Source organism: Rattus rattus, chromosome 1 (genome assembly GCF_011064425.1).
Source record: "Rattus rattus isolate New Zealand chromosome 1, Rrattus_CSIRO_v1, whole genome shotgun sequence".
NCBI lineage: Eukaryota > Metazoa > Chordata > Mammalia > Rodentia > Muridae > Rattus > Rattus rattus.
Genome location: NC_046154.1, coordinates 3,867,675 through 3,894,329, shown reverse-complemented (window position 1 = coordinate 3,894,329; position 26,655 = coordinate 3,867,675). Strand labels below are relative to the sequence as shown.

The following is a 26,655-nucleotide window of genomic DNA, read 5'->3' as shown; positions in this document are numbered from 1 at the left end:
TCTAATTCCATGTCTGAAGCCCAACTTCAGTCCCTATGCATGTCCTAAGAAGCCTCTGCCTTCAGCCTGCCATCTTGCTTGGTCAGGCCCAGGACACTGTGCTCTGAACCTCTGTGGCCTGGCTGAGTACTAGTCCTGACCTGCTGACCCCTTGGGACTATGCCTTCTGCCTGGGCACTCCTAGAAGGTAGCTCTGAGTATGACTCAGAAACAGCCTTCAGTCCAGCCAGAGCCTACAAGCACAGCCTCTACAAATGACTGAATACCCCCATGTGGGTCCACCCTGCACTCGGACCATTTCCCACAAGTTTGCCCTTGGCTGCATACTCCAGAGAAGCCCAAACCCTTAAGAAAGTCTAGTGGATTATCCTTCATGATTATGGCCTGGAAGCTGAACCTCCTCCCATGTTCCCCAGCCTGATTTCTCTCTCTTTCCATGCCTTCAGGGCAGGGGTCCTCGGAAGAGTGGTTCTACTCCAAGGTCTCATGAAATGGTGACGTTTAATGAGAACTCCCTACCCCTCCCTCCCATGTATATACATCTATAAAAAATTCAAATACAGCAAGTTACCATTGAGTCAGACTAGAAGGGACTGACAGGACATTAAATACTGGGGGTAGGAAAGGGCCAATGGAGGGTCGTACAAAACAGGGGCAGAGGTGGAGGGACTGAAAAGTGTGGGCACCGGGGGGAAGGGGATGGCTGGGCCCCCCCAGTGTCAGGAGCTTATAATCTGATGGTGCAACAGAGACCCTGGGACAGACAGGAGGCTGGGGCAGGAGGGGGAAACTGTAGATATGGGGTGGGGGCTCCCCTCAGGTTCCCCCAAGGGCTCCTGGGAGTCGCTGGCGTTGGAGGGTCCAGCCCGAGGGGTAAGATGAGAGGGGTCTTTGGTGGGTGGGTTAGCTGCATGGCCCTCCTCTCTGGGTGGAAAGGAGAGCCGGCTTGGTGTGATGAGGCTAGGGGGATGGACGGCAGGCCCGGGCCTGCCGGGGTCTCTACAAATTGTGTCTGAAGAGAATGCAAAAGGTCCTCCTGCCCGTGTGCAAAATAGAAACCGGGGTCTGCAGGCTCAGCTCCGGCCTCCTGCTCCTCTGTAGGCGCTCTGGCGTGTCCTCATGGGATGCAGGGCTCTGGGGAGACAGGCAGGGGGCTGTGAGGGCTGAGGCACAGGTGGAATCCCTAAGGCCCTCCTTCCCCACTGCCACCAGCTTCATTCAACCTACCAGATCAGGAGATTGTTGGCTGTGGCAGCAGCGGCAGCCAGGACCAGAGTGACAAGGACACTGGTCAAGAAGGGTATGGAGGGTCCTCCGCCGCTGCTGAGCTCCCCGGGGTCACAGATCTTCGTGGTGGGTGGGGGTGCCAAGGAGCTGGTGGTGCTGGTCGTGGTCTCTGGGGAGCATGGGGGAAACTCAGGGCAGGGGCAGGGCTGGGTCCCACCCAGATCTGGGGTTTCCTGAGGCTCCACTGTTGCTGCTTCCCCATGAGGTTAGCTTGCCTCTCCCATCCTGCTCATAGGTGACCTATAAGGCTCATAGGTGACTCCCGAGCCCGGAAATCCCTACCAAGGACACGAATATTGGGCAGATGGGTAGGTCTGTGACAGCCAGAGGGGGTCTGTGGCAGAGGCTCTGCTCCCAGGAGAAGCTGGCGGGCATAAGCACAGGGTGGAGTGGGGCGGGGCCGGGCAGGGCGGGGAGACAGGCAGGCTCACCGGGGGCCTGGGCTTCAGTGGTGAGATGCCGCGGTTCCTCAGTCCAGGGTGTGGCGTGAGCAGCCACACTCCAGTCACTCCATGTCCCAATCTCATTGTCCTTGGCGGCCACCTGGATGATGTACTCCTTTCCAGCATAGGCATCCGTGATGGTGTGGGCTGTGCCATCCGAGAGCTCCACCTGCGGGCCCAGTCACGGGACGGAGTAGGAAGAGACAGCTCTGGAGTCAAGTGAGCCCCCAACCCCACGAGGGGAGCAGAGATAATCTGGGGAGAGGGACACAAATATATCCCTGGAGGGAGTGAGGGCCTTCCTGTGGGGTGAGGGCCGCAGTGAACGACCTTCCCTCACTCTCTGTGGGAGAGTAAAGACATCAGGACTGAGACCTAGGGGAGGGGCCTCGGGCACGAAGGAGGCCTCCAGCGTGACTTTGCTCGGTAGCTGGGAGCAGTGTGGTGGTGAGCTACCTCCTCTCAGCCCACGGAGCCAAGGTCACAAGCACCAAAGCCTCTCGGAGAGAAGATGCCCGAAAGAAATGCTTGGCTCCATCTCTTGCTAACTTGGAGACCGAGCTGCAGGGCCTCCATTGGTTCCAGTCCCTCTCTATGAACGAGACAGTATCTGCCTTATGAGGACTAAGTCATGAGGGAAATACCAACTAGACTTCCGCCAACACTGTCGCTGTGGGTTTCAGCCCAGAGCCAGTGCACCCCCACCTAGCCCCAGCAGGGCCTCTCCCACTTCCTCAAGTGTTATCACCCTGCTAGAAGTAGGAAAGGGTGGGGACAGCCCCTAGGGTGACAGGATGGATACTCCCTTTCTCCCTGAGGCATGGCATCACTACCCCCACCTCCACCACACCCCCTGCTTGCTGGCCTCATCCTGTTGGTCTTCCCCCACTCTCCAGGGCGGCCTGCCTGTCCGGCGCCCCTCCCAAGCCCGGGCTGGGCTCTGGTTCATCTCAGCGGCACCCGCTGCCTCATTAAGCCGCCTCGTAAACAGGGGCAGCCGGTGGGGGCAAAGGAGGGGGCTGCTCTGGGCCATGTCTGGCTTTAGGGCCCTTTTGGTTCCCATTCCAATCTTCTCCCCAGAAATATAAGGCCTAGGCCACCTGACCTGCTAGTCTGTTATACATGTGCATGTGTGCCTGTGTGTGTGTGTGTGTGTGTGTGTGTGTGTGTGCCTGTGCCTGTGCCTGTGCCTGTGCGCACTGCCACTGGTGTTCAGGAAGCCCTTCTAATGCCTGCTGAGCCTGTGGTCCTGAGGCACCAGGCCTGGTAAAGGTCAGGGTCATGCTGAAATACACTTGAGCCCAGAACATGCCCAAGTCAATCCTACTCTCAGCATTAGAGGACGAGTGGTCACCAAAAGCCCTCCTCTCATGGTGGAGGGTGTTCCAGTCCCAATCTGTACCCCGGTCTCCTCTGTCTATAAAGAGTCCCTCTGGCTGACACCCCCCCCCTTCTTGGCCTACAAATCTCCACGTCTTTCCCCAGAGACAAAGGGTCCCCCAAGAGCCAAGGGGCATATACTAAGCTGCCACCTCACTAGTGGGCTCATGACACTATACTTCTTACCAGTGATCTCTGGACAGTGACAGTCTTAGGCCTGGCCCCTCCTTGCTAGGTTGTCACTGATCCTTAGAAGGGCCCTCCAATTAAAAGGAACTGTTACTGACGCCCACTGGCCTGGAAGTCAGCCGCAAATGCCAGACACTGCCCTCGGCCTCCTGGATGAGTTAGGAGCAGAGCAGGTGACACAGGATTCCCATACTGGACTCCAGCTCTTTCCTTCCTGTTGTCCATGCTGAGACCGTCTCTGACATACCACCTCGCCCTATTGTTCTATAATTCGCGGCCCACATTTTCCCAAACGATCTTTTTTTCTCTGCTCTCCTCTCGCAGTCACACACCTGTTCCTCTCTAAGATCAGGGACAGGGAGTATATGCTATACAAAATTTCAAGTTGAAAATAGCCACAAGTCTAACCATTTCTCCTGCCTGTGAGACCTGGAAGAAGGCTGTGACGTGCCGTAGAACATGCATGTTCTCAGAGTAGAAGTGGGTTCTGCCCACAGCATGCATGGTCCTTGGCATGTTGGTCCCATGCATGATGCAGCACACACGGTTCCTGCTGGGAGCCGTGTGTGTGTGTGTGTGTGTGTGTGTGTGTGTGTGTGTGTGTGTGTTCCTGTGTGCGGTGGGCAGTGTGCCAGGTCCACTGCAAGGCGTGTGCGCTGCAACGCGCAGAGCTGCTGCCTGTAGTTCGTTAGCGGGGGAGGGGGCTTGTGAAATCAGACCCTGGTTATTAGCAATGCATTAGGCTCGGGCAGCTGGCCAGGCGGGACGGACTCCGGACTCTGTCAGGGAACACGTGAGCGTGTGAGTAGCCTTTGTGGGGGCCAGGCCTACAACCAGGACAGGCACCTAGGAATCAGATTACAGACTTTAAAGGCCAGACAGGAGAAGGGCATAAGGAGATGGCACTGGAGCCTGGTGGGGCTTCAAGCTGACCCCCAGGAGACAGACTGGCTTGCCTCATGGAACACTTCCAACTCCAGTCCTAGCCTAGAGCTCAAGGGCCACCCAGACTGCCCACAGCCTACAGGCCCGGGGCTCTCAATAGGAGAAAACCCACAAGTATTCATATCCCTGGCAGTTTCCTAGAGTTCTCCATCATAACTTGATCAATATCCAGATCGTAGCCTCTCCCCTTACTGACCCTTGTTTACTGTTTGATTCCCAGCCCAGGCCATCACCTGACCTATAACTTCAAACTGACCTTTAAACTGGGTCTAATTGATTGATTGGAGCCTGAATAATCCTCATGATCGAAACTCAATCCCAGCGTCTGGGTCTAAGCCCTTGGACCCATCTGTAAATCTTTGAGGAGCGGGATTCTGTTCTTTGCATCCAGGACAGCCACACGCCTGGGCAGGGCTGGCGCCGGAGGGGACTGAACGGGAAACACAGCTAGCCCTGTCCCCTTCCCAGCACTTCTCTCCACTACCACGGGTGTCCTCAAAGACATGTTCTGATGGGGATGCCTCTCTTGGCTCCATCCATTTTCCCAAGCCCACCGATCTCTTTCTGTCCCCAGCAAGCCTCTCAGACTGCCACTGGGTCCCCTATTGGTGCAAGTACTACAGGGGGGGGGGGCACGGTTTCCTCTCCCTCTCTGTACTGTGGAGCTCAGGCAACAGGGGTTTGGGCAAGGAAGGATACTCACATGCTGCCATTGGTCCAGGATGAGAGGCCGGTAGCGCAGAAAAAACTTGAGCGGAAAGGATTCGGGATCAGGCCAAGTTGAGGGCGTCTGCCATGTCACCTCCAGTCGACGGGGGTTGCTGGGCACTGGCCGGGCCACCACGTTTTCTGGAGGATCGGGCTTCACTATTAAGGAGACATCGCCTTGTTAGTATGCTTGGCTCCAGGAACAACCCTATTGTCAGCTCCAGCCCCTCATCGGCCATCTCTGTGGCCAACAGTTGACAGTCGTCATCTCTCCTCCCTGTTGTCAGCTCTGGCAATGACAGTGAGCAACCGGCTGACTACCACCTCTGCTGCGTCCCCATCCCCCATCGTCACCACTAACTGTCACTAGTCAGTCACCAGCCCTTGGCAGCAACACCCTAAACGTTAGCCAGTGTGTATCACAACTCCATTCTCATGGTGTCCAGCACCCCGAAGACGAAGCCTGTGTGGTACCCCGCACCGCAATCATGATCGCCTCTACTGCCGTGCAGATCATCCCCTCACACCACAGCACACGCGGCCCCTGCTGGCTTTCCCTCAGGTTTTTCCCCAGTTCTCAACTGAGCCTGGGCTCCTCGGAAGAGCCTGGATTTGAGGACGCTCTGTGGGTTGGTGGCAAACGGGAAACCTAATGATGGCCGCATCTGAGGGCCCGGCTCTAGAGCAACGGTCTGAATATCTAGCCGTGCAGCTTGGGAGGAAGACAGAAAGGGAAGGTGGAGTAGAGGAAGGCAAGGGAGTCTCCGAGACCAATAAAGGGTTTGTCTGGGGTGGGGTACGAGCAGGCAGAGCCTGTCTGGAGCAGGGCGAGGGCAGGCAGAGGGTCCGGATGGGATAAGAGGTGGGGAGAGGGTAGCGTCTGTCCTTCTCCTGTCTCCTGTTCTGACACCTCATTCATCACAGGCCGTAAGGAAGCCATTAGCATGGGGTGGGGGAGCCTGCAGCTGCGCAGGAGTCTGGCCCAGCTCGCTCCCCTTTCCGCCTGCTGCACGTTCTCTGAGCCAAAGAGACAATGAAAACTGCTGGGGGAGTCTCTGTCCTGCAGGTAAAGATCAGCGGCTCGGATGGTCACGGGCACACATGGAGGCCCTGGGCACATGTGTGGGCATCCCCAGCAGGACTATGCACGCCTCTGACATGCTCACTCCCAGAACAGGCAGCAGTTCCCCCCACCGTCACTGCCACACGCACCAATGGTGAATTCGTCGAAGGTGATAGCCGTGGTGTTGTGACCCAAGGCGTTGCTGACACTTATGGAGACCTTGTACTTGATGGTTGAGAACAGGTGCATGTACCGAATGTGACAGCGGTTCTTGAGGGCTGGGTCCTTCTCACAGACCATCATTTTGGAGCCATGCCTGGAAAGGAATGAGGCCCAGGTACTGTTACCAACATCAAGGGGGCAGGCTGGGGCAGGCTAGGGGAAGGTCAAGCCCAAGGCTGAGCCGGGATCTTGGACTCAGGACACGATGAGGAGAGGGGGAGGTCAAAGGTCAGGGCTGGGGCGAGGGTCAAGAGCGCAGTTACTCACAGCACAGTCACATTGAAGGTATTGGGGATGTAGGTGGGGGTGGACAGGTGCCAGCTGCAGTAGAAGCCCTTGGGGTAAGTGTTGGAACGGCAGCTGAGCACGGGCTCCCGCGGCGGCACTGGGGGGTGAGGACAGGACAGGGGGGTCAGGGTCCTTTTGAAGCCTCCGATCCCCTGTACTAGTTTGGGGACAGGTGGGCCCCAGAGCTCCAGCCCTCCCCCTCTCAGCCTATCATCGATGCCAAAGGTGGGGGGAGGGCTGTCAGCGAGGGTCTGAGGCTTCCCAGGCCACAGAGAGCCAGATGTTTAATTAAAGAAAAACAAGGCTGTGTGGAGGATCCCCCCCCACACCTGCTCAATGGAGGCAGGAACTGTGGGGAGCAGGGGGGGCCTGTGGGCCTCAGCTCATCAATCACGCATGGACGTGATGTCTCGGGGAACTGTCTCTGTCCATGTCTCTTGTCACACCGTGTCCACTTCCGAAGGAGCGCCATAGAGACTGAAGGGATCTGAGGGGCCCTCTACCTGCTAGGGTGACCCCTGCACGTTTTTGTTTTTTTGGAGAAAAGGTGCCCTCCCCCCCGCCCCGGGCTTCCCGTCTGTTGATTGATAGTCGAACAGGCCTGGTAGCCACACAGGAGTACAAGGAGACCAGTCCACATGTGTACCTATCTGCAGGCATCCGTGTATGTGACACGCATGTCTTTGATATGATGGAGTGATTGGTGACATAAAACATCTATGTAGCTCTTGGTCATGTCATCCATGCACGACCATATGTGAGCATTTATGCGTACAAAGTGTCTGTCAGAAGAAAGCGGCTGTTCCCTGGGTGTGTTCCCCACTTGACCAGTCTACCATCACCTTAAGAAAGTCCATGGCACACTCGTGGCTGCCTTCAGTTGGGGATAAAGAGGTACAAAGATAGGATACTATTTTGCTTGAGGTCGCACAGCACAGCTCTGGGCCTGATCTCAGAAAGGTATTATATGACTACGCCTGGGAAGTCTTTTCTGTTGTCTGACTGCGGTTTTCTGATGCTGTGAGCATTTGGGCCAGCTGTCCCACCTTCAGGCGTTGGGCAAGGCGTGAGGACAGGCGGCTCAAGTTCCTGGAAGGAGCAGTTTCTGTGATCTGACCTAGGTGAGGAATGTCTCTGGCTCCGGAGACACTGACACCTCCCTTCTGTACTTCTCCCTGCCCTGCCCCCTGCCTGACAGGTGGACAGGAAATGGGAGGGGGTAGCTCTGCAAGCCAGGGACAGTGAAGGGGGAGCACATGTCTACGCTTATAGGCTCTTAGAGCGGCTGCGGTGACCCTCACGGGGACTGAGGCTTCCATCCATAGCATACATGATCTGGGGTGACTTTGTGCATACACCTAGTAGGTACGGTCTGTGTGAAGATGTGGACAAACCTGGGACACCAGAGCACCAGCCTCGTTCTGCAGCGGGAGGTGAGGGCAGGAAGGCACCGGGAGAACTTCCCTGCAGCAGGTGGAGCAGCACCGTGGGCAGGGCAGCCCCTCCACAGCTTGCAGGGGAGGGCACACAGGGGCCACCTTGCATTCTGCCCGCCACTGTCTGCCTGTCCTTCTTACATTGGACTCCTGTCATCCAGGGTGCCTGTCTCTTTCCTGCCCTATCTGCCCTATTGGTATAGAGTAGTGCATGGGGGTGGGGTGGGGGTGGCCAAGGACACAGGAAGTGCCTTCTGGGGGCCTGCGGGCCAGGCCAGAGTTGGCATTGGCTCTAGGAGGAAAGGACATTCCGAGGTCGCTGAGAAACCTCCACTACCCGCTCCTACTGCTGCCCCCCCCCTTTAGCCCCAGCTTCAAAGGAGAAGAGCGCAGGCGGGCGGGGTGGGGGGGTGAAGCTGCAGAGTCAGCTCTCTGTTGCCTGCCCGGACTGTGGAGGGCAGAGCAGGCCATGGCACTAGACTCACAGCCCCCCTCCCCAGGACAGGCTCACATAGCTCCACCCCTTTCCTCTGTCCTCCCCCCACCCTCCCCAGTGGTCCAGTCCCCCTCTCTGAATGGGCAGGTCACAGGGGGCTAGGGGCCAGGCAGGGAGGTTGGTCTGTCATCTGGCTACTCCTGCCTGGCCCAGGGCCCTGAACAGAGAAGGGTTTGGGTTTCCTGACAGGGACCAGGTTTCTCAGAGGGAAAAGAAGGAAAGAAAAACAAAGAAAAGGAAGAAAAGGAGTGACTTGCTGCAGCTGGAGCCCAGCTGAGGGGCCGGGTGGGCGGAGATGGGGGTGCTGTGTGAGACCTAGGGAGAGGCTGTGGGACACTGTGGGATTGGGAGGCCCTGTTGTGAGGGCGCCGTGAGCTCCAGTGAGCTGGTTTCAAGTCACTGTGACCGCAACGGTGGCTTCACGTGTGAGACTCCTGTAGCACAGAGGCTATGTGGGACACTCTGCATGCCTGTGACTCGGGTGAGACTGCTTAGTTAGAGGCTGTCTTCCTATGAGGACAAGGCTGTGTACGGTATGGCTTCCACCGTGCCACTGGGTATGTGACGAGGCTTAAGGCTGAGCGTGCTTTTCTTCCCTTCTTTCTTGAGACAGGGTCTCATGTAGCCCTGACTGGCCTAGAACTCAGTATGTAGACCAGGCTAGCCTCAAATTCATGGAGACCCAAGGGCCTCTGCTTTCCAAGTGCTGACACTAAAGGCCTGAGCCATCACACCTGGTTTCGACTGTGCTTTTCAAAGTGTGGGTCTAAGAGGGTGCCCTGAGTTCTCAGCGTGTCCACAAGTGGGCTGGACCCGGAATGAGAGGACGGTGGGGGCGTCTGAGCGAGCTCCTTCACACACATATGACAGTGTCAGCTCTTGGATGCCCGAGCACCCTGACCTCCCCTATGGGCTTCCTGAGATGCCTGAGTGACTGTGTCAGCTGGGGACAGTGTCTGAAGCCCATTCAGGGCCGTGTGCGTGTGCGTGTGTGCGTGTGCCTCTGCTGGCCTGAGGTTTGTTTGTTTTCCTCCTAATTGGCTTGTTTTTCCATGTCCAGCCCACCAAACCGCATGTTTTTCCTCTCATCTGGCCAGCCTGCTTGGGCTGGAGCCCCCAGCACGCATGAGGCCTGCCCGCTGGCCTCGAGAGAAGAGGCAGGCTGCCCACACCCCGGGCCAGGCCAGATCAGGCCAGGGTGGGGCGCGCTGACCCTTCAGCTGCGGCCCGGCACACGCCACACCCACTCTCCTCCTGCCTGGCATCCAAGGCTCATGGCCTGTCTTAACCTTTGCTTGTGGGATCCCTTGAGGTACCCCAAGTTCTGGACTCCCAAGTACCCTCTTCTGCCTCCCACTCACTTCTTCTCGACATGTTTAACCACAATCCTGTGGGCTAGTCTTTCCCTCCCAGGCAAACAGAGCTGGGGTGGGGGTGGGGGGCAGCAGTGTTGAACCTGGAGCTTCTATCTTGATGACTCTTAGCGGGAGGGGCTGAACAAGAAACTGTCCATTTAAAATTATTTTAATCTCTGGTTTGTTTTCGCTTAAGATCGGAATGATAGGCACTGTCCAGTAAACAAAAAAAAATATGCTACTAAAAGGAACATTGTGATCCCGTTTCCCAAGATGTCAGTAGGAGCTGCCTTGCCGCTGTGAGGATTCACCTGAGGGCAGGAAGCTGGGTCAGGAGAATGCAGTAAGGGAGCTGCCTGGCTAAGGAGTCTTCTACCAGACGTCACTATGGCCAAGTTCCTTTGGAAACTTGGAAATAAAAGCTGTACACGTTAAGGATAAATATTAAACAATAACCCTTGGTCTGAAGAACCCACAAACCACAGGTGACATCACCATGCTCTTGGGAAGCTGGCAAGAAGAACGTTGTGAACTTGAGTGTTGTCAAACCCAGCCTCCTGTTATCAGCATGAAGTGACCAGGATGATCTAATAACCCCCTGTTCCTCTAACCAATCTATAGAAATAAGGCAGCGGGAGATAAGTACCTAGTACAGATGCTATGGCCAACTCAGCACCACTCCTCCCCTGAGGGGCAAGGTCAAGGGAGGAGAGTGAACTATATCTACGTGGTCTGGGTTCCGGTCACCGGAGGGATGATGTGGCCATAGCCTGTTAGTAAGGACTACTGACATTACTTCAAAATCCAATTCCTCTTCAAAGATCACAGCACCAGAAACTGGGTTGAAGACTAGCAGACACCAGCCATGACCACCAGACTTATTCATCATTTGGGGAGCCCAACTGAGAGGTCAGGAGAGTGGGGGTAACTGTGGTGCGATGGTCTATTCCCTCGATAGCACTCAGACAGCAGATGCTTTCCCACATCAGGGCCTGGAGCTAATGTTGAGTTTTTCCACTGTTACCTGGTGCTAAACCCAGGAGGATTGGCTAAACTGGTCCTGCATTTCTCCATAAACAACGACAAGGGCCTCTCCATCCTTGGCTTGCATTTAAGATATTTGGCCTGAATGCCATTTCTTCAGTTTAAACACAACTCGAAATGCTTTTTCCAGGTGGGCACTGTGCTGCACACCCTTAATCCCAGCACTCAGGAGACAGAGGGATTTTTGAGTTCAAGGACAACCAGGGCTACACAGAGAAATCCTGTCATCCAAACAAACAAACAAACAAACAAACAAACGATTTTTCCACAGGAATGGACATCTATACTAATGTATTTTCGCATCTCATTCAGCCCCAATGATAGACATTTTAGTGGGCAGCTTTTCAACCTAACATTTCACATGGATGTCCACCCTAGTCTCGAAAAATGATGGGCAGGGGCCTGCTCCCAGGTAGCTTCCAGGGAGTAAGAAGAACTATCTTTTGGCTGTCAAGTTAGTAAATCCAAATGTAATGAGGCCAAAGAAGCTTGCATCTTTGGCTCAGGAGAAAGATGGAGGATTTTCCAAACAATCGCTCTGTTGGCCAAGAGCTGGGCACTTGCCCACCTGTCCCCCAACTGATGACCTCACCATGCTGTGTACCTGCACACCTGCCCCCCAGCTGATGACCTCACCATGCTGTGCACCTGCCCATCTGCCCCCCAGCTGATGACCTCACCATGCTGTGCACCTGCCCATCTGCCCTCCAGGTGATGACCTCACCATGCTGTACACCTGCCCACCTGCACCCCAGCTGATGACCTCACCATGCTGTGCACCTGCCCATCTGCCCTCCAGGTGATGACCTCACCATGCTGTACACCTGCCCACCTGTACCCCAGCTGATGATTTCACCATGCTGGGTACCTGCCCACCTGCACCCCAGCTGATGATTTCACCATGCTGGGTACATGCCCACCTGCCCCCACAGCTGATGACCTCACCACACTGCTTCCCTCAACTCCTTTGACCGGTCACACTGTTCTTCCATCTTCCTTCCTGCTGGCTCCTCCTCCTCTCCATCAACACCTTACACACGGATGGTCTTCAGGGTTCAATTATGTCTTCTACAATCTCTCCTTTGCCCATCTCATCCCCTCTCAGTTGTAATAATGACAAGCCCTAAATTTCCATCTCCAGTAGCTGCCTGGCCTTGAACCCCTTGAATCCTTGAGCCCCTGGAGCTCTGGACCAATTCCAGTTTCCCTCCCAAGGACCTTCTCGTAACATCTATAGCAGACGTCAACAGAGCTGCAGACCTCGCCTACTTCATGGCCAGCTTCTGTAATTATTTTCTGGAGAGACCTCTCTGGCCATCAAAGCATTGCATCAAAAGTGTGGGGTAATTAAAGCGCCCAAACCCAGGAGAATCCTCCATCACTAAAGACAGGAGAGTGTTAAACATTCCAATCCCCTTACCCTCCAGGAGGACATCATCGTTGAGGGTGCCTTTTGTGTCTTATACCCAGAATTCCCTCGCTGCTGGCTCTTATCAAGAGACAACAAACACCTGATTAACTTTTTTTTTTTTGAGACAGATGTCACAGGATAGGTCAGGTCAGCCTCAAACCTGGAATTTTCCTGCTTCTGTCACCTGAGTGTTGAGATTATTGTATGTGCATCATGGCCACTAATAATTCATCACCACCACCATCATCATCATCATCATCATCATCATCACCATCATCATCATCATCACCATCATCACCATCATCACCATCACCATCATCATCATCATCATCACCATCATCATCACCATCATCATCATCATCATCACCATCACCATCATCATCACCAGCAGCAGCAGCAGCAGCATTCATCATCGTCATGGTCATATTTCATGTGTGCTGTGCATTTGTGCCACAGTATGTGTGTGTGTGATCAGAAGACAGCTTGCGGGAACTGGTTCTTCCTCTATCATGAGACACAGATACCCACTGAACCATTGTCTCTCCCTGAAAACTAGTCCTTTTTTACTTTATTAACAACTTAACTTCCCTCCTCTCTGTCTTTTTACCATCAATTGCAAACCAGCTTATCTTCAGATTCCCATCCCGGATCTGAATCCAGGGAGACTGAAGCCCAGCTACTGTCCAAATAGAGCACAGTTCCCTCCTGCGTCTTCTGGCCACAGTGACCGTTTCCCCGGCCTTCTCCACCTTCCTGCCAGCCCTCAGTTCTCCATCTCCGACCCATCACCAGTCTCTGAACTCTGAACATCTTCAACTCCATTCCCCGGTCCCAGCTCCTCAGAGTGTCTCCTGCACCATGACTGCCTCCTTCCTGCCCCTGCCGCTCTCCCTCCACTGTGTTTCTTCTCTTCGCTGTCTGAACCTGATTCAGACCATATCACTCACCAACTTCCTGTCATTTCCCTGTCCCCACTGCCATCGACCCAAGTGGCTCTGCTGCCTAGTCAGTTCTGTCAGGAATGTTTCCAGTCAGGTGTGGTGATGCACACCTTTAACCTTAGCACTCAGAGGCAGAGGCAGGCCGATCCCTGTGAGTCTAAGGCTTGCCTGGTCTCTACTTTGTTAGTTCCAGGACAGCCAGAGTGGCAGAAATAAAATAAAATAAAATAAAATAAAATAAAATACACAACAAAAATACAAATAGAAAGAAATTCTTTTTCCACACATCTCCCACTGTAGGAGGAAGCCTTCTTCCTCCCCTGGGGCCTCCCAGGCTGCTCCTGCATATAACCTTATGTCCTATTTTCCTTCCTCAGACACATTGGCAATCTCCTGTGGGAGCAGACCCAGTGAGACAACTCCAGCTCAGAGCTGTGACCCTAGGATCCCTTTCTACCCACCAAGCCTTACTAGCACCCCTTTGCCCATTATGCCACAGGGGACAAGAAAGACTCCAGGATTTAAGACCTCCACATAGGTAGGATCCATAGGCAAAGTGACCAAGGGTTTAGACTCATTGAGCAAGATGAGACTCAAGAGGTCAGAGGAACAGGTTAGGGTAGGGTCAGAAGGCAAAGGTCAGGCAGAACCTCTCCTCTTCCCTTCCTGCCCAGTGGGAAGGAGATGTGGTCTGGTTCTCAAGGAAGCTAAGGCAACAGAGAGGAGGTCAGGGTCCACGGTAATACTTACAACCCACATGCAGAAGGACTTGGTGGCGCAGGTGCCAGGAGTCACGGTGGAAACAGGCGTACAGGCCACTGTGGCCCAGTTCTAAGCTTCGTAGTATCAGCTGAGAGCCATTGAGCAGGTCAGGGGCCAGATCTGTCCCATTTACCCTCCAGGTCACGGCTGCGTCCCAGCTTGCTGTCCCACACGGCAGTGTCACATCTGTGCCCAGACGCTCATACTGAACATGGGGTGCCTCTGTGGGGGCAGGGAGGGCACAAGACAGAATCCACAGGTCACAGTCCTGCCTAGCCACTCAGGCAAGCATGCACAGGTAAGAAGGCAGTGCATGGGCGGGCGGGGACAGGGCCTGGTGTAGAACTTCTCTGTGGTTGTGCAAGTGTGTGTGTGTCTTTGTTTTGGTATGAATGCGTGTACAGAGATCCTCTGTGAGGTGAGGGAAGGAGAGAGAGAGAAAGAGGGGAGTGTGGGGAGAGTTTGTGTAGCATTTGGAAGAATCTACTCTAAGTGAAAATTCAGTTCTCCTTGTGTCTCTGAATCTTTTACTAAGCTTCCTGACCTCTATGATCCTAACTTTTTGCCATCAACAAGCCCAGTCCCATGCTGGGACATCTGTCCTGCTTGCTGCCTCTGTCACCCTCCCTGTGCCATGGTCTGTGCCTCTAGGTCTGTCTCCCTCGCTGACACTACAGAGGCAAGATGGTGCAGAGGGATGCTCCTCCTGGATTCTCTTCTCTCCCTCGTTCCTTTCTTTCCATCCTGTCTCTCTTCTTTATCCCACGACCACCACCACCACCACCATACGCCCACTCCGCCCACTCCACAGGAGCTCCTCACTCCCGCCTTAACCATCCAGGCTGTAGGCAACAGCAGAAGGGAGAGCAGGCCGGCCTTGAGGAAGTATACCCTGGGGAACTCCTGGCAACTGTCAACTTTGTGAAGCAGAGACTGTGTGGGGTGGGTGGGAGCTGGGACTGAGGGAGTGATCTGCCCGTTCCTCACTTGCCCCCAGGAGACGCCTGTCAGAACTAAAATCAAACCCCTGCCCTGGCCCTGGCAGCCCAGGCCAACCCAGGCATGATGGACAGAACCCAGGAGACTGGAGATAGAAGGATAGAAGGGAGCTTCTGTCCAGAGGGAGCATCAGGTGGGAGAGGCAGTGAGCGGGACAGTCACAGAGGCAGAGATCCACAGGCAGCAGCAGAGGGGCAGGCATGTGGAGTCAGAATCTTCAGACACCCCCACCCCCTGCCCCCTGAGCCTGGAAGGGCAGATGCTTCCCCCATCCCAGCCAGATCCGTGGAGTGAGGGTGGGAGGGTAAGGGGAGGGGGAAGGGGTAGGGGGGGCTGCGGGATCCCTCGTTAACACTCGCTCATGTCTCCCCTCCAGAGAGCCACCCCGCTGAGTTGGGGGATTTTCAGAGGCAATTCCTGTTAACGAGCCAATTAAGTTGGGCCAGTGGCCTCTTAATTAGACTTGTTAACACCACCAGGACTGCTGGGGGAGGGGGGAGATCCCCCCCCCGAGGGCCCCTCAGTCATCCCCCTCGACGTAGCCCCTTGCCCAGGACTGCTTGTCTCAGTTTGCTGCCTCTGTCGCCCTCCCTGGCCAGGGTCTCTGTATCTGTCTCCCTCATGCTGCCTGTCTCTGCCTTGCCCCTCTTTGAGCCTCTCGGTCCCTGTCCGGAGGAGGGGGAAGCAGGAAACCAAGCCAGCCCTGACCACTTGTCTGTGGGGCTTGGGACCAGACGAACAGAGGATGAACAGGCGGAAGGGCGGTGGCTGGGGGCCTTGGAGGCCACAGCTGTGAAGCTGGACCAGAGACTGAATGGGGGCCTCCCCCTGACCAGAGGCCCAGTGTCCAAGACTCAGGCCACTGAGCCCCCCCTCAATCAAACAGCTCCGGCCACTGAGCCCCCTTCCAACCTCCCTTCCAAAAACCTGGAGCTTCCAGGAAACATGCCAAGCCCCTCTCTCCACACAACCCCCCAACAGAGACTCTGCATCCAGCTGCCTGAGGAGGAGGCTGAAAACTGACCGTTGGGGAGGGGGCGTGGCCATCAGGGTCCCAGCGGCAACATATCAACACTGACCAAGAGCCGCTCGGAACAAACCTGGTCTCAGTATGGTCCCTGAGTACTGGGTCGGAGGGTTCAGGGGGTGGCACAGCCACAGATGAGGGGACACCTCCTAGTAACAAATACAATAGCAGTGGACTGAACACTTCCCCATCACACACTGTCTGCCTTGGGAGAAAAAGAGAAAAAAATGGAGACACAATCTGATAGCCTCGACAAAGGAAGAAGGCAGAAGAGACACGCAACAACTGCAGGCCAGAATGCAGGCAGGAGCGACTCGGCACAACATTCACGCAGTGTCACAACTGTTACACCAGCACAACTGCCGTACGCAAGGCCACGCAACAGCTTCGGGAACGGCACCGGCTCGATCCTCTGTCTCTGAACAGCCCCGTAGGTGCCCCTCCTGATGTGCTGTCCATTTCAGAAATTAAATCAAGCAGCAGGGGGAGGGTGGGGTTCTTGGCCCTGACACGGTGACAAATGCTCCAACGGGATCAGCTGTGAAAAGGTTGTTAGAAGCCAGGATGAGAGACAGAGACAGGATGAGGTCATGGACGTGGAGAACACAGAGGGACAGAGCTGATGGCTCCCTCACACCTGCACGCACAGACTCACATGGGGACTACGTGCCGGAAATGGTCCCCCCGGGGTGTCCAGAGCAACTTCATACCGCCACACATGCAGGATGAGGATGGTCGCCCGCAAAGCGGCAGCATGCACCAGCCGCTCATCACAAGGTTACAGTCACACATGGGTTCCATCGCATGGGATGCTATGCCCTTTCGGGGATGGTTACACGGATACAACACCACAGGGCAGGTACAGAAAAAGGAGCTACCGCCTAGAGGCACACTCGTGGGGACAAGGTCTCACGGACAGGGTGAGTTTTAACAAAAAGAAAGACATGCTGTTGTACACAGGACATGATCTCAAATATAAGAACAGCCCCTACACTGGCATTCACTCGGTGATACACAGCCCAAAGGTACAGGCACACGGAGACATTCAAACACAGCCAGGCTCTCACCTAACTGGAAAAAATCCCACACACTCTGAACTGTGACCTTATGCCCGGCCCTGGCCACACGCAGCCCTGACACAGAGACCTTTGCACACAATGGCAGAGGTACCTGGTAGGCCCAGTGCTGATCCCACCAGGAGCTCTGGGACTGACCAGGCTCTCTTTAGGCCTTAATTGCCAGTATCTCAAGGAAGAGGCCACTGCTACCTTGACACTACCCTTTCAACCCATGCACAGGCTTGAGGAGGGTGGAGATCAGCTATTAAAGTCTGGTAAATGCCTAGGTCCTAAAGTTACTCCCTCTCATGCCCTGTTTCTGCCTTCCCCAGCCAAGGTAGACGCAGGACTGGATACCAGTGGAGGAACTCGGGGAACCTTATCGGAGACAACTTGCAAGTTTAGACTTTAATGTAGTTAAAGGGCTGATGTCAAGTTAAAAGGGTATGGGCGTCCCCAGCAGGGATGCAGATGCAACTCCTTGTCCTACAAGGAACCCAGACCTCTCTACTCAAACAGTTCGGTGATGGGTAGAGAGGCTACCCATCATCCAACCCTCAAGCAATGTCGCCCTCCCCCAGCCACTCCAAATACCAGCCCACCTTAGTCACCAGCTCTCTCCCATCTATCTCCATGTCTGTCCACCATCTCTGTCACTATTCTCCTTCAAGGATAAAGCTGACACCAGGGAGTAACCTGTAAGTTTTGCCCAGTCTCTTAAATGCTCCTACACCCTGACACATCTTATCCAAATACTTTGCAAGGGTCCTGTCCCTGCCCACCTCCACTCCCAACCCTTATCCCACCCGCCTGTCTCCTCTACCTTCCCTATGGGACAAACTATTTCAAGCCAGAGACACAGTCAGCATGTGACCATCCCCAGGTGAGGCCAGTGCCTGTGCGAATCCGTGGGTCACCCTGCTTATCACTGTCACATGACTATGCGTCCTTTGGGTGATGCATGTGGGACAGTGCTGCAGTGTGACTCTTAGGGGGCCTGTGTGTGTAGGTGTGCCAGTGAGGATTCATGAAGAGTTCTGGGAGGGAATGTGCAGGCGGCTCCCAAGCACTTACCCTGTGGACTGTGTTTCTGGGTGTAGACAGCAGCAGCGGCAGCGGCAAGCACAGCACAGCAGGCCCAAGGGACAGAAGCAGCCATCTGTTGGGAGAAACAGGGTGGGGAGGGGCAGCATCAGCCCAGGCAGGAACCTCTTGGTGGGGTCGGGGGTGCTGCTCTCCAGGAAGGATGGCAAACCCCACTCCCTGGGCCAGGGCACCTTGACCCCAAACACCCTTCTTAGGGGGGTTGGGAGGTCCCCTATCCAGCAATGGAAACCAATATATTGGCTCCTGTAGGAAAGGTTTGCTAAGATGCTTGAAGACAACCACAGTGGTTCGTCACTCAGTAAAGACTGCTGACTACAGAATGCAGTCAACCGTGGATGAGTTATAGGACATCGGTAATGCCAGGGCCATTTTTCAAAATTAGAAAACATATCTCTACCAGTGAGCTTAGCTAATTAGGTATACGCACCACGAAAGGAAAGGGCGATGTTTTAACTTAATTGAGGCTCTGCCTGTCTCCAAACTGCCTTGAATCTAAGGCTACCTGCTATGCTCCTGGGGAGAAAGCCTGAAACCTGGATGTTCAAGGGCCCCTTTGAACTATCACTGACCTCCACACAGACACCTACTGGGCTCTGGGAAACTCAGGGCACCAAGACAGTGGCATGTATGCTAGCCAAGTCAGAGGTTGCTTTGATTCTATTGTGTATCAGTGATCAAAAGAAAATGAAGACTGTTCACAATGTAAGTGCTTATCAAAGGTCCTAGAATACCTTTCACCTCAGACACATGATCTCAACAGCCCGGGACCCCCAGCCCCTATGTCTACATGTGGTCACGTATACAAAGTACATCTAGGATATGTCCCCAGAAGCCAGGAAGAATCCAGTGGTTCCCCCACTTAATGTCCTTCCTCCTGGAATCAGTCTGGTCCCCCACCCCCACCCCAGCATAGGCTTAGACCTGAGGCAGGGAAATATTTCCTGCAGGATAGACTCTCTGTTTTCCGATCTGAGAATGAAAATTGGGGGACTGTCAACCATGCAGAAGCAGAGATCCAAAGACAGACACCAGGGGCTACTAGGAGATTTAACCATGGTGGCTGTCAGGTCCAGCCAGCCTCACAGTAGACCTTGGCCAGTAGACGCTGTCCAAACAACCAGATAGAGCCCCAAACACTCAGCTCTACAGTAGAACTGTCAGGGAGCCTGTCAGACAAAGATGCATACAGACAGATAAGCAGTGACCAGAGTGTAGCCGGCAAGCCAAAGCAACAGCCCAGAACACAGCAAGCTGCTCCACCAGACCCCAGCTGAGGAAGAGCAAGAACTCAGGCAAAGAAAGCAGCAGCCAGAGACACCATCAGAAACACAGCCAGGGAAACTCTGACACACAAGCAGAGAAAATGCTAGACGCAAACAGGCATCCACTCAGGGAAGAAGCTAGAGAAAGAACCAGAGCTGCAGCCGGATGCTCAGTCAGGAAGTATCTGCACCACTGAAACCATTGCCAGAGACACTGTCAGGGACACAGCCAGAGATAGCATCAGAATACTGCCAGAGGTCCAGCCAGATACACAGCCCGAGAAGCTGACATACTGTCAGATACACCGGGAGAAAGTGTAGAGGAAGGTGGGCATTAGCTGTGGCAAGCAGGATGGAAGTGAGCGCCTTCCTGGAGTCCCTCCATGGGAACACTTGCCTCTTCGCTATCCTCCACCCGCCCTAGACAGTTCCCCTCCTCTGCCTGTCTTTATGACCATAGCCACAGGTACTCTCTGCTGGTGTGGCCTTGACCCCTTTCCACACCAGCGACTCCTAGGGCCTTGGTTAGCTTTGGGCAGGTTCCTTCTGTGCCTCAATCTCCAACTAGAGGTCAAGACAATGACCAAACACACACAACTAGCCAATTCCAAAATGGTCCCAAGTCAGTTAGAATGCTGAGTTGGTTGTGGAAAAAAAGGGACAGGCAGGAGTCCTACCTGGCTCCCCCAACCCCCAGCCTTGGAAGGTCGCCTTTAGACACCCCCCCTCTACCATCTGTCCCCGCTTTTCTCCTAGATCTTCTGCCTCGGTGCCAGTCCACTGACCACCTCCTGGGAACAAGAACCAGCACACGGGCAGGCAGGCAGGTAGACAAGCAAGCAGAATGGTCAGAGGTTCGATCCAGAGGGAGTGTCAGAGCAGGAGAGCAAAACCTCAGCTCTCTGCTCCTTCTAGGTCTCTAGTCATGCTCTGGAGGTGGAAGATATCCAAGACAGGCACACATGCATCCTCCCCAGCGTGTACACACACACACACACACACACACACACACACACACACACACACACACACACACAGGCCCCCACAGGGGGAGGGGAAGGCTTCTTCATCAAAGTCGCCTCCATCAGCCCGATGAGTTACTGTAAGGGCCGGGCCCTGGGCCAACAGGGCTGCAGCCACAGGAGACGGGTGCTGCTGAGAGCTAGTGAGCTAGCTAGTGCTGCAGAGAGTGGGGGTGGGGTACCAAGACAGACACTGCAGGGTCTGGGCACACAGAAATAAGAGAGCCTTGGGTAAGAGAAACAGGCACGGTGAGGCAGAGTGGGTACTTACAGGGACAAGGACCAAAGACAGAAGTTGAAGAGGAGACATTGGGAGGAAGACAGGGCACCCTGGGAACTGCAGCTATTCCAAATGAGAAGACAGACACAAAGACTCACTATGCCCACCCTAGACCATCCCGAGGAGAAGCCTGTGTGAGTCCTCTGGCTGGAAGGCAGTGGGCAGTCAATGCAGTCTGCTAAGGTGCAAGGGCGGGTTCTTCCTGCAGTTGGAAGGATTCTCATTGGGGATCTAAAAGCCCAGTCTCTAGGAAACAGAGGCGAAATAAAGCCTCACCCCCCTGCTTCTGCTGATTACAGACACACAGACACAGACACAGACACAGACACAGACACACACACACACACACACACACACACACACACACACACACACACACAAATGAACAAACAAAAACCACCACCACCTCTCTGCCCTCAATCACCGTCAACTCCCATCTCAGGGCAAACAGCTCCTTTCCTAAGTCCATACTCTATGACTCCAGGATAGATCTAGAAGATAAATGTCATACAACCCCAGAGAAGGTTGTACCCCAGCCTAGGCTCCTTTATGGACGACTCAAAGAGGTTAGCCCAGAATAAAAATGAAACAGGGTGCCCAAACATCATGAAAGCAGCCCTGCGCCCTGCAACACAAGCCCCCAGTACCACTTCTCACACAGAACCCCATGTCATCAGTACCTACACATACAACTAACATAAAAGACAAACCCTAGCGCTCCAATTGAGTGACTCTGTCCCACTGTGAAACAATGACACTACCACACAGTGTTAATAAGTCAGAGGAAATGATACAATTGTACTGTAAACAATGACACACAAGCACTGACAGCCATCACAGTAACAATGTTGCAGTAAGAGTCAATCACCAGGACGCCAACAATGCACTGACACCTGTTGAGATGGATACAGTCACACAAAGTAGCAGAGATATTAACATGGATATAGTCACATAGAGATGTTGACAGACTCAAAGGCATACAGAATGATACCAGTTCACAGAAATGCTATCGCCCAGGGAGGCTGACAGTCACCATTAGTAATACTGCCAGACAGTGACAAGCTACAGACTGGTGATCCCAACTACCCAGTATGGGAGTCTGGTTTAGGATTCTGGACCCCAAGACCACTCCTATCAGCCTCCAGCAATGTCTCAGTTGCCCTATGTCCACACTTCACTTGTTGTCTAGCTAAAGGGACAATCTAGGGGGTGCTGTTTGGAAACTACCCCCTTATGTCTGCAGAGCCACAGTCAGAAGTTTGGGGAACCCCTTTCCAAAATAGGTTGGGCTGTGGGTTGGGAGGACTGCTGCCTGCTGCCTGGGTCTTAGACCCAGCTGTGTGCGAGTGATCCGCAGTAGCTATGGGAGGAGGCTGGTGTGAGGGTCAGGAATGTTCTCTCTGCCCTTAACAGTGAAGGAGAAGGGCCGCCTCACAAAGTGACCTCAAAGCCAGGTTACCAATCCATCTCCATGTTGGGTAACTGAGATCCAGTGGTCACTGGCCAGACTCCTTGCAGTGCCCAGGGCAGGGCTGAAGTGATTCTTTCACAGTTTCCAGTCCCTTTGACAACTCCAAACTCCAAAATCCCACAGCGTGAGTAGAAAGGAATCTTTTGCCCTGGATCCTCATTTCCTTCCCATCTCCTCATAGCAGCCCTAAAGGTCCTATGTATGGGCGTGAGGCAGGCAAAGGGGACACTGATTTAAAGGTCTGGAATGTCAGCAAGCCTCCAACCTGTGGAGAAATTAGGATGAAGCAAGAAAGAGAAGACATAGGGACAAGGATAGGGTGAGCAGGGAAAATTAGCCCTGTCCTGGACAAGGGGGAGCTTGGGAGAGACTGGGCAGGAAGCTCCGAGAGGGGGAGGAGGAGTCTAGGCTGGAGGCCCCCAGATCCCACCAGGCCTGGACAGTGTGGGCGGTGGGGGCTGGTGCAGAGGCCTGAATGGTTCACAGGCTGGATTGGGGGAGGACCAGGCTCCTGGCAGTTGGCCAGCAGGTCCCCTCACCCGGAGGGGAAGGGGGAAGGAGGAGGAGGAGGAGGAGGGCACAGGTCAGGGCCAACTCCTGGGCTATAGGCTCCCACTCAACAGTGGTGTGCCTCCCTCCTGTCTTCCTGACTTTTATCTCTAGTTCTATTCCTTTCCCTCTTTTGACTCTAGCCCTCCTCTTCCTCTCATCTCTTGGTGCCACCAAGCGACATCAGACCCAGAAGCTGTGACTGAGGTTGGGATTCAAGCCTTGTTCTCCTCTTGGGGCTGCCACGGCCCCAGCCCCTCCCACTTGGAGGCAAGCCTCAGTGCTGAGGGAAAAGGACTCCACACCAGCACGTGTGCCCCCTCCTCCTGCTTAGAAGGGGTAGGATAAACTGAGCACCAGTGAGAGGGGGGGCAAGAAGGAGGTAGCAATAGCAGTCTCCCAGCTCCAGCCTCTGGCTGAGGTTGTGGAAAAGGAGGCCGCCCGATGTGAGTGAGTTGGGGGGGGCGGTATCCGCACCTGCTATTGTGACCTCCAGAGCCGGAGATGGGGGCCAGTGGGGGGGGGGACACACAGATTCCGATGGATTTTGGCAGCAGCCTGGACTCTAAGTGCTCACGCCCCCCCAACCCCCAGCCTCTTGTACCGTGGGGACCCTGAGTTCAGCATGTGCGTGCCCTGCTTGCTGCACGTGTGTACAGGCGTGTTGGAGGAGCCTGGGGCTCTCCTATGATGGGTCTGACTGAGCAGCTGGGGACATGTCTTGGGAAGAGGGGATCCATCCCACCAGCCTGTGCCCACATGTAGAGGTCCACTCAGAGCCCTGGGAGCTGTACTCGGAGCAGCCCTCTGGATGCAGGAGGTCTGGGCTGTTTTCTTCAGAAGACCTTCTCCAGCGCCTGCCTCTTGCAGGGACAGCAAGAAAGGGCTGAGGAATTCATGTCCTCTCTTTGGGCACATGCTCTGGACGGTTTCATAGAATCGGAGACACAGGTGACAAACTTCCTACCCACCAAGCTCAGCCCAAAGTCTGTGGTTTACAGAAGAACCAGGAGGGCCCCTCCACCCAGAAAAGGCCAACAGCCAGTGTGGTGAAGGGCCAGGAGGGGCACTCGTTGCATGGGGAGGTCAGACAGCCAGAATGCCATGGCCCCTGTGGGATAGGCAAGACAGGATGGCTGAAAGAAACTCTATAACTGGGATAGGAGTAGGGAAGGGTCTACAGCAAGTGTGAGGGCAGGAAGAGGATGACAGGGCAGTGCCCTCCATGGAGACAGGACGGACAAAATGGCTCTTCAGACTGGGGGCCTGGTTCAAAGGCTTGTTTGCCTCAGCATCTCTACGACCACCCCTGCCAGATCACTGCTACAGTACAACACACCCTTGAAAGTACAGACACTGTCTAGGCACGGTGGCACACAACTTTAACCCCAGCACCGGGAAGGCAGAGGCAGGCAGATCTCCATGAGTTTGGGGCCAGCCTGCTCTCTACAGAGTGAGTTCCAGGACAGCCAGGGCTATGTAGAGAGACTGTCAAAAAAAAAAAGTCCATACGTGGAAGTATGTACACACGCACACACGCACACACGCACACACGCACGCAAGAGCAGGGTACGGACGTGAAGCATGAGTTTGTAACAGGAAGAACTGAAGATGGTCTTTTTGGCAGAGCCAGAGTTGGTGGGGGAGACCTCTCTTTTTCCTTATGGAACAATGTTCTGTTTTCTCTGCCCCCTTAGCATGCACGTGTACCATGCATGCTACTTCTGAGGAACCTTCTGCTCTGCTGGGTAAGAGCAAGACATCCTCCCTCCCCCTCCCTGCTCTCCACAATCTGTTCCTGATGGTAAACACAGGCGTGAGTACACATACCCACATGTTCACACACACCAGCAATTCAGGGTGACACGGGACCCAGTGTTCACCTCACACCGGGATGAAGCACAGGCTAGAGAGCTCTCGCAGTCACCCACCCAGCAGAGCGTCCCGAAGACCCCATCTCCACATACACACAGCCAGTGCTCGGCAAACATAAAACAGCCTCTCAAACCTACTGACATCCAGTCCCAAGCATGCATCATGGCCTTCCCTGCAGACATGCACTGCCAAAGCCTCATACATTGGTGCACACACACATGCATACACAAGCATGTGCGCACACATACACACATGGGCATGCGTTCTCTCTCTCCCTCTCTCTCTCTCTGTCTCTCTCTCTCGTACATTAAAGTCACAGTTATGCACAGAGACTCCCTCACGCAGAACGATCGCCATTTCACATGTGGATACTATCACACTCAAAGCTGTCAACCCTCCACATGGACGCCACCATATACCTCCAGAAACCCAGAGCTTCCCCAGTCACTCTCAGCCCACCATGCTCCCAGTGGGAAATACACAGACACTCGTGACGGTCACACTGTGCTGGAGCCTGGATATGCTTGAGGATAAAGCAAAGCGGCTGAAGTCAGGAGGAGAAAAGGAAGGAGCACTTCGCTTCTTTGCTGCTTCAAAAGACGCTGAATGAACGACAATTATTTTCCAGTCGGCTCCTTCTTCCTCCAACCCTGCTTTCAACAACATTATGGGATGGAGGGAGGTCCAGGAAGGCTGCAGGGGTGAGGAAGCTCTGGGGTCAGCAGAGATGATGGCACTGGTAACGGCAGGTACCAGAAAAGCCCCAAACATGCCTGTGCCCCATGCCCTTCTGCCTCCCTGATTTCTCCAGGGTAAGAAGCAACAACAGCTTTCAGCCTATCTCCCCCTTGGCCCTCTGTGCTCTGTGCTCCCTCCCTGTCTCTAATACATCCAGATAGCAGGCCTCCACACAGACTTGGCAGGAGATGGGGGCAGGGAGGGAGGAACTGAATTAGCCTTTACCTGAACAATCACACCCAAGCCCCATCAACGTCAGTCCCAAAGAGAGGTGGAGACAGATGCCGAGCCCAGGACAAAGTAGGCTCTCACCCAACTGGCCACTAAGGGCAAGAGTCCTAAAGTGTTCTTGGGCCCTATAGTTCTGTCCCCAACTCTGACCACAGGATAGGAGGTCCTGATACTAGGCTCTAAGGTGCTGTCCAGGCAGAAAGGAATGCAGGCTGAGCTGGCTACTCCCCAAGCCTGGAACAACTGGCACTAGGGCTGACATTCTCAGCGCTTCCACTCTAGTGGTAGCAGTGGCCCTGATGCCTGTATCCCATGGAGAGCCTGTCGTGTTCCCTGGCCAGGCATGACAGCAAACACCGGGCACAACACCTAAGGAAACTTGCCAGGTAGGGCCAATCCCATAAAAGCCAGGTGATCAGGAATTTGAGGAAAGCAAAAGAAATCAGGCTGGGGGCATGGAGGGGGATAAGGAACCCAGATGACAGTACCCCAAAGAAGGTAGGCACTGGAGCCAAATGAAGCCAGGCCCCGGTGGACTACAGAGAGCTAGGAGGTGTGGACAAAATGAAGCCAGGCTTCGGGGATCAAATGAAACTCGGCAAGAGGCCCACAGGATGTGAGAGAAGAGAGATATCAGGAACTCATCCTCCTGTCTAGATGTCATCCCCACACCCTAGGCCTCTCTCTCGGTAGCCCCCTCCCCCAGGCCGATGGACACAGCCAAAGCCCCCTCCCCTCTCAGAGGCCTGGTCCGCCTGCAGCCAATGGGCCCCGGCCCCATCCCTGAGACCTCAGGAAGTCCCAGTCCCTCCCACCGGCTGCTGAGGCAGGGGGGCTGGGGAGAAAGCGCAGAGAAGAGAGACAGCTTGGCAGGGGGAGCGCCGAGCAGCCGCGGGGGGCGGGGGCCGAGGAAGGAGCGGGAAGCGCCGCGGCGGGCTGGCGGGCTGGCGCGGGCGGGGGGGTCTCCGCCGCGGCGGGGCGGCAGGGCGACAAGTTCTCGGCCCCGCGGCCGCGCGCACTGACCTGGGTCCCCGCGCAGGCGCCCGGCCGGTGCTCGGCGCTCCGT

General features: G+C 54.8%; 1 protein-coding gene across 1 annotated transcript; it reads right to left on the bottom strand.

The window, feature by feature from the left end:
- Positions 1–482: 482 nt before the first annotated feature.
- Positions 483–26,655, bottom strand: Cntfr (ciliary neurotrophic factor receptor). The gene is made up of 9 exons (XM_032892260.1): positions 26,613–26,655; positions 18,129–18,213; positions 13,959–14,192; positions 6,505–6,622; positions 6,165–6,331; positions 4,948–5,111; positions 1,719–1,899; positions 1,228–1,396; positions 483–1,134 (listed from the first exon to the last, which is right to left on the bottom strand). Coding segments are annotated over exons 2-9 (1,119 nt in total). The 5' UTR covers positions 26,613–26,655; the 3' UTR covers positions 483–1,133.

Bases quoted from the DNA above. Each gene is read 5' to 3' on its own strand.
- Cntfr (XM_032892260.1), bottom strand. From the start codon at position 18,213: ATGGCTGCTTCTGTCCCTTGGGCCTGCTGTGCTGTGCTTGCCGCTGCC. The intron at 14,193-18,128 runs GTAAGTGCTTGG...CTGCCCCCACAG, and splicing joins CCAGAAACACAGTCCACAGG to AGGCACCCCATGTTCAGTAT. The intron at 1,900-4,947 runs GTGAGTATCCTT...CTGGGCCCGCAG, and splicing joins TCCTGGACCAATGGCAGCAT to GTGGAGCTCTCGGATGGCAC.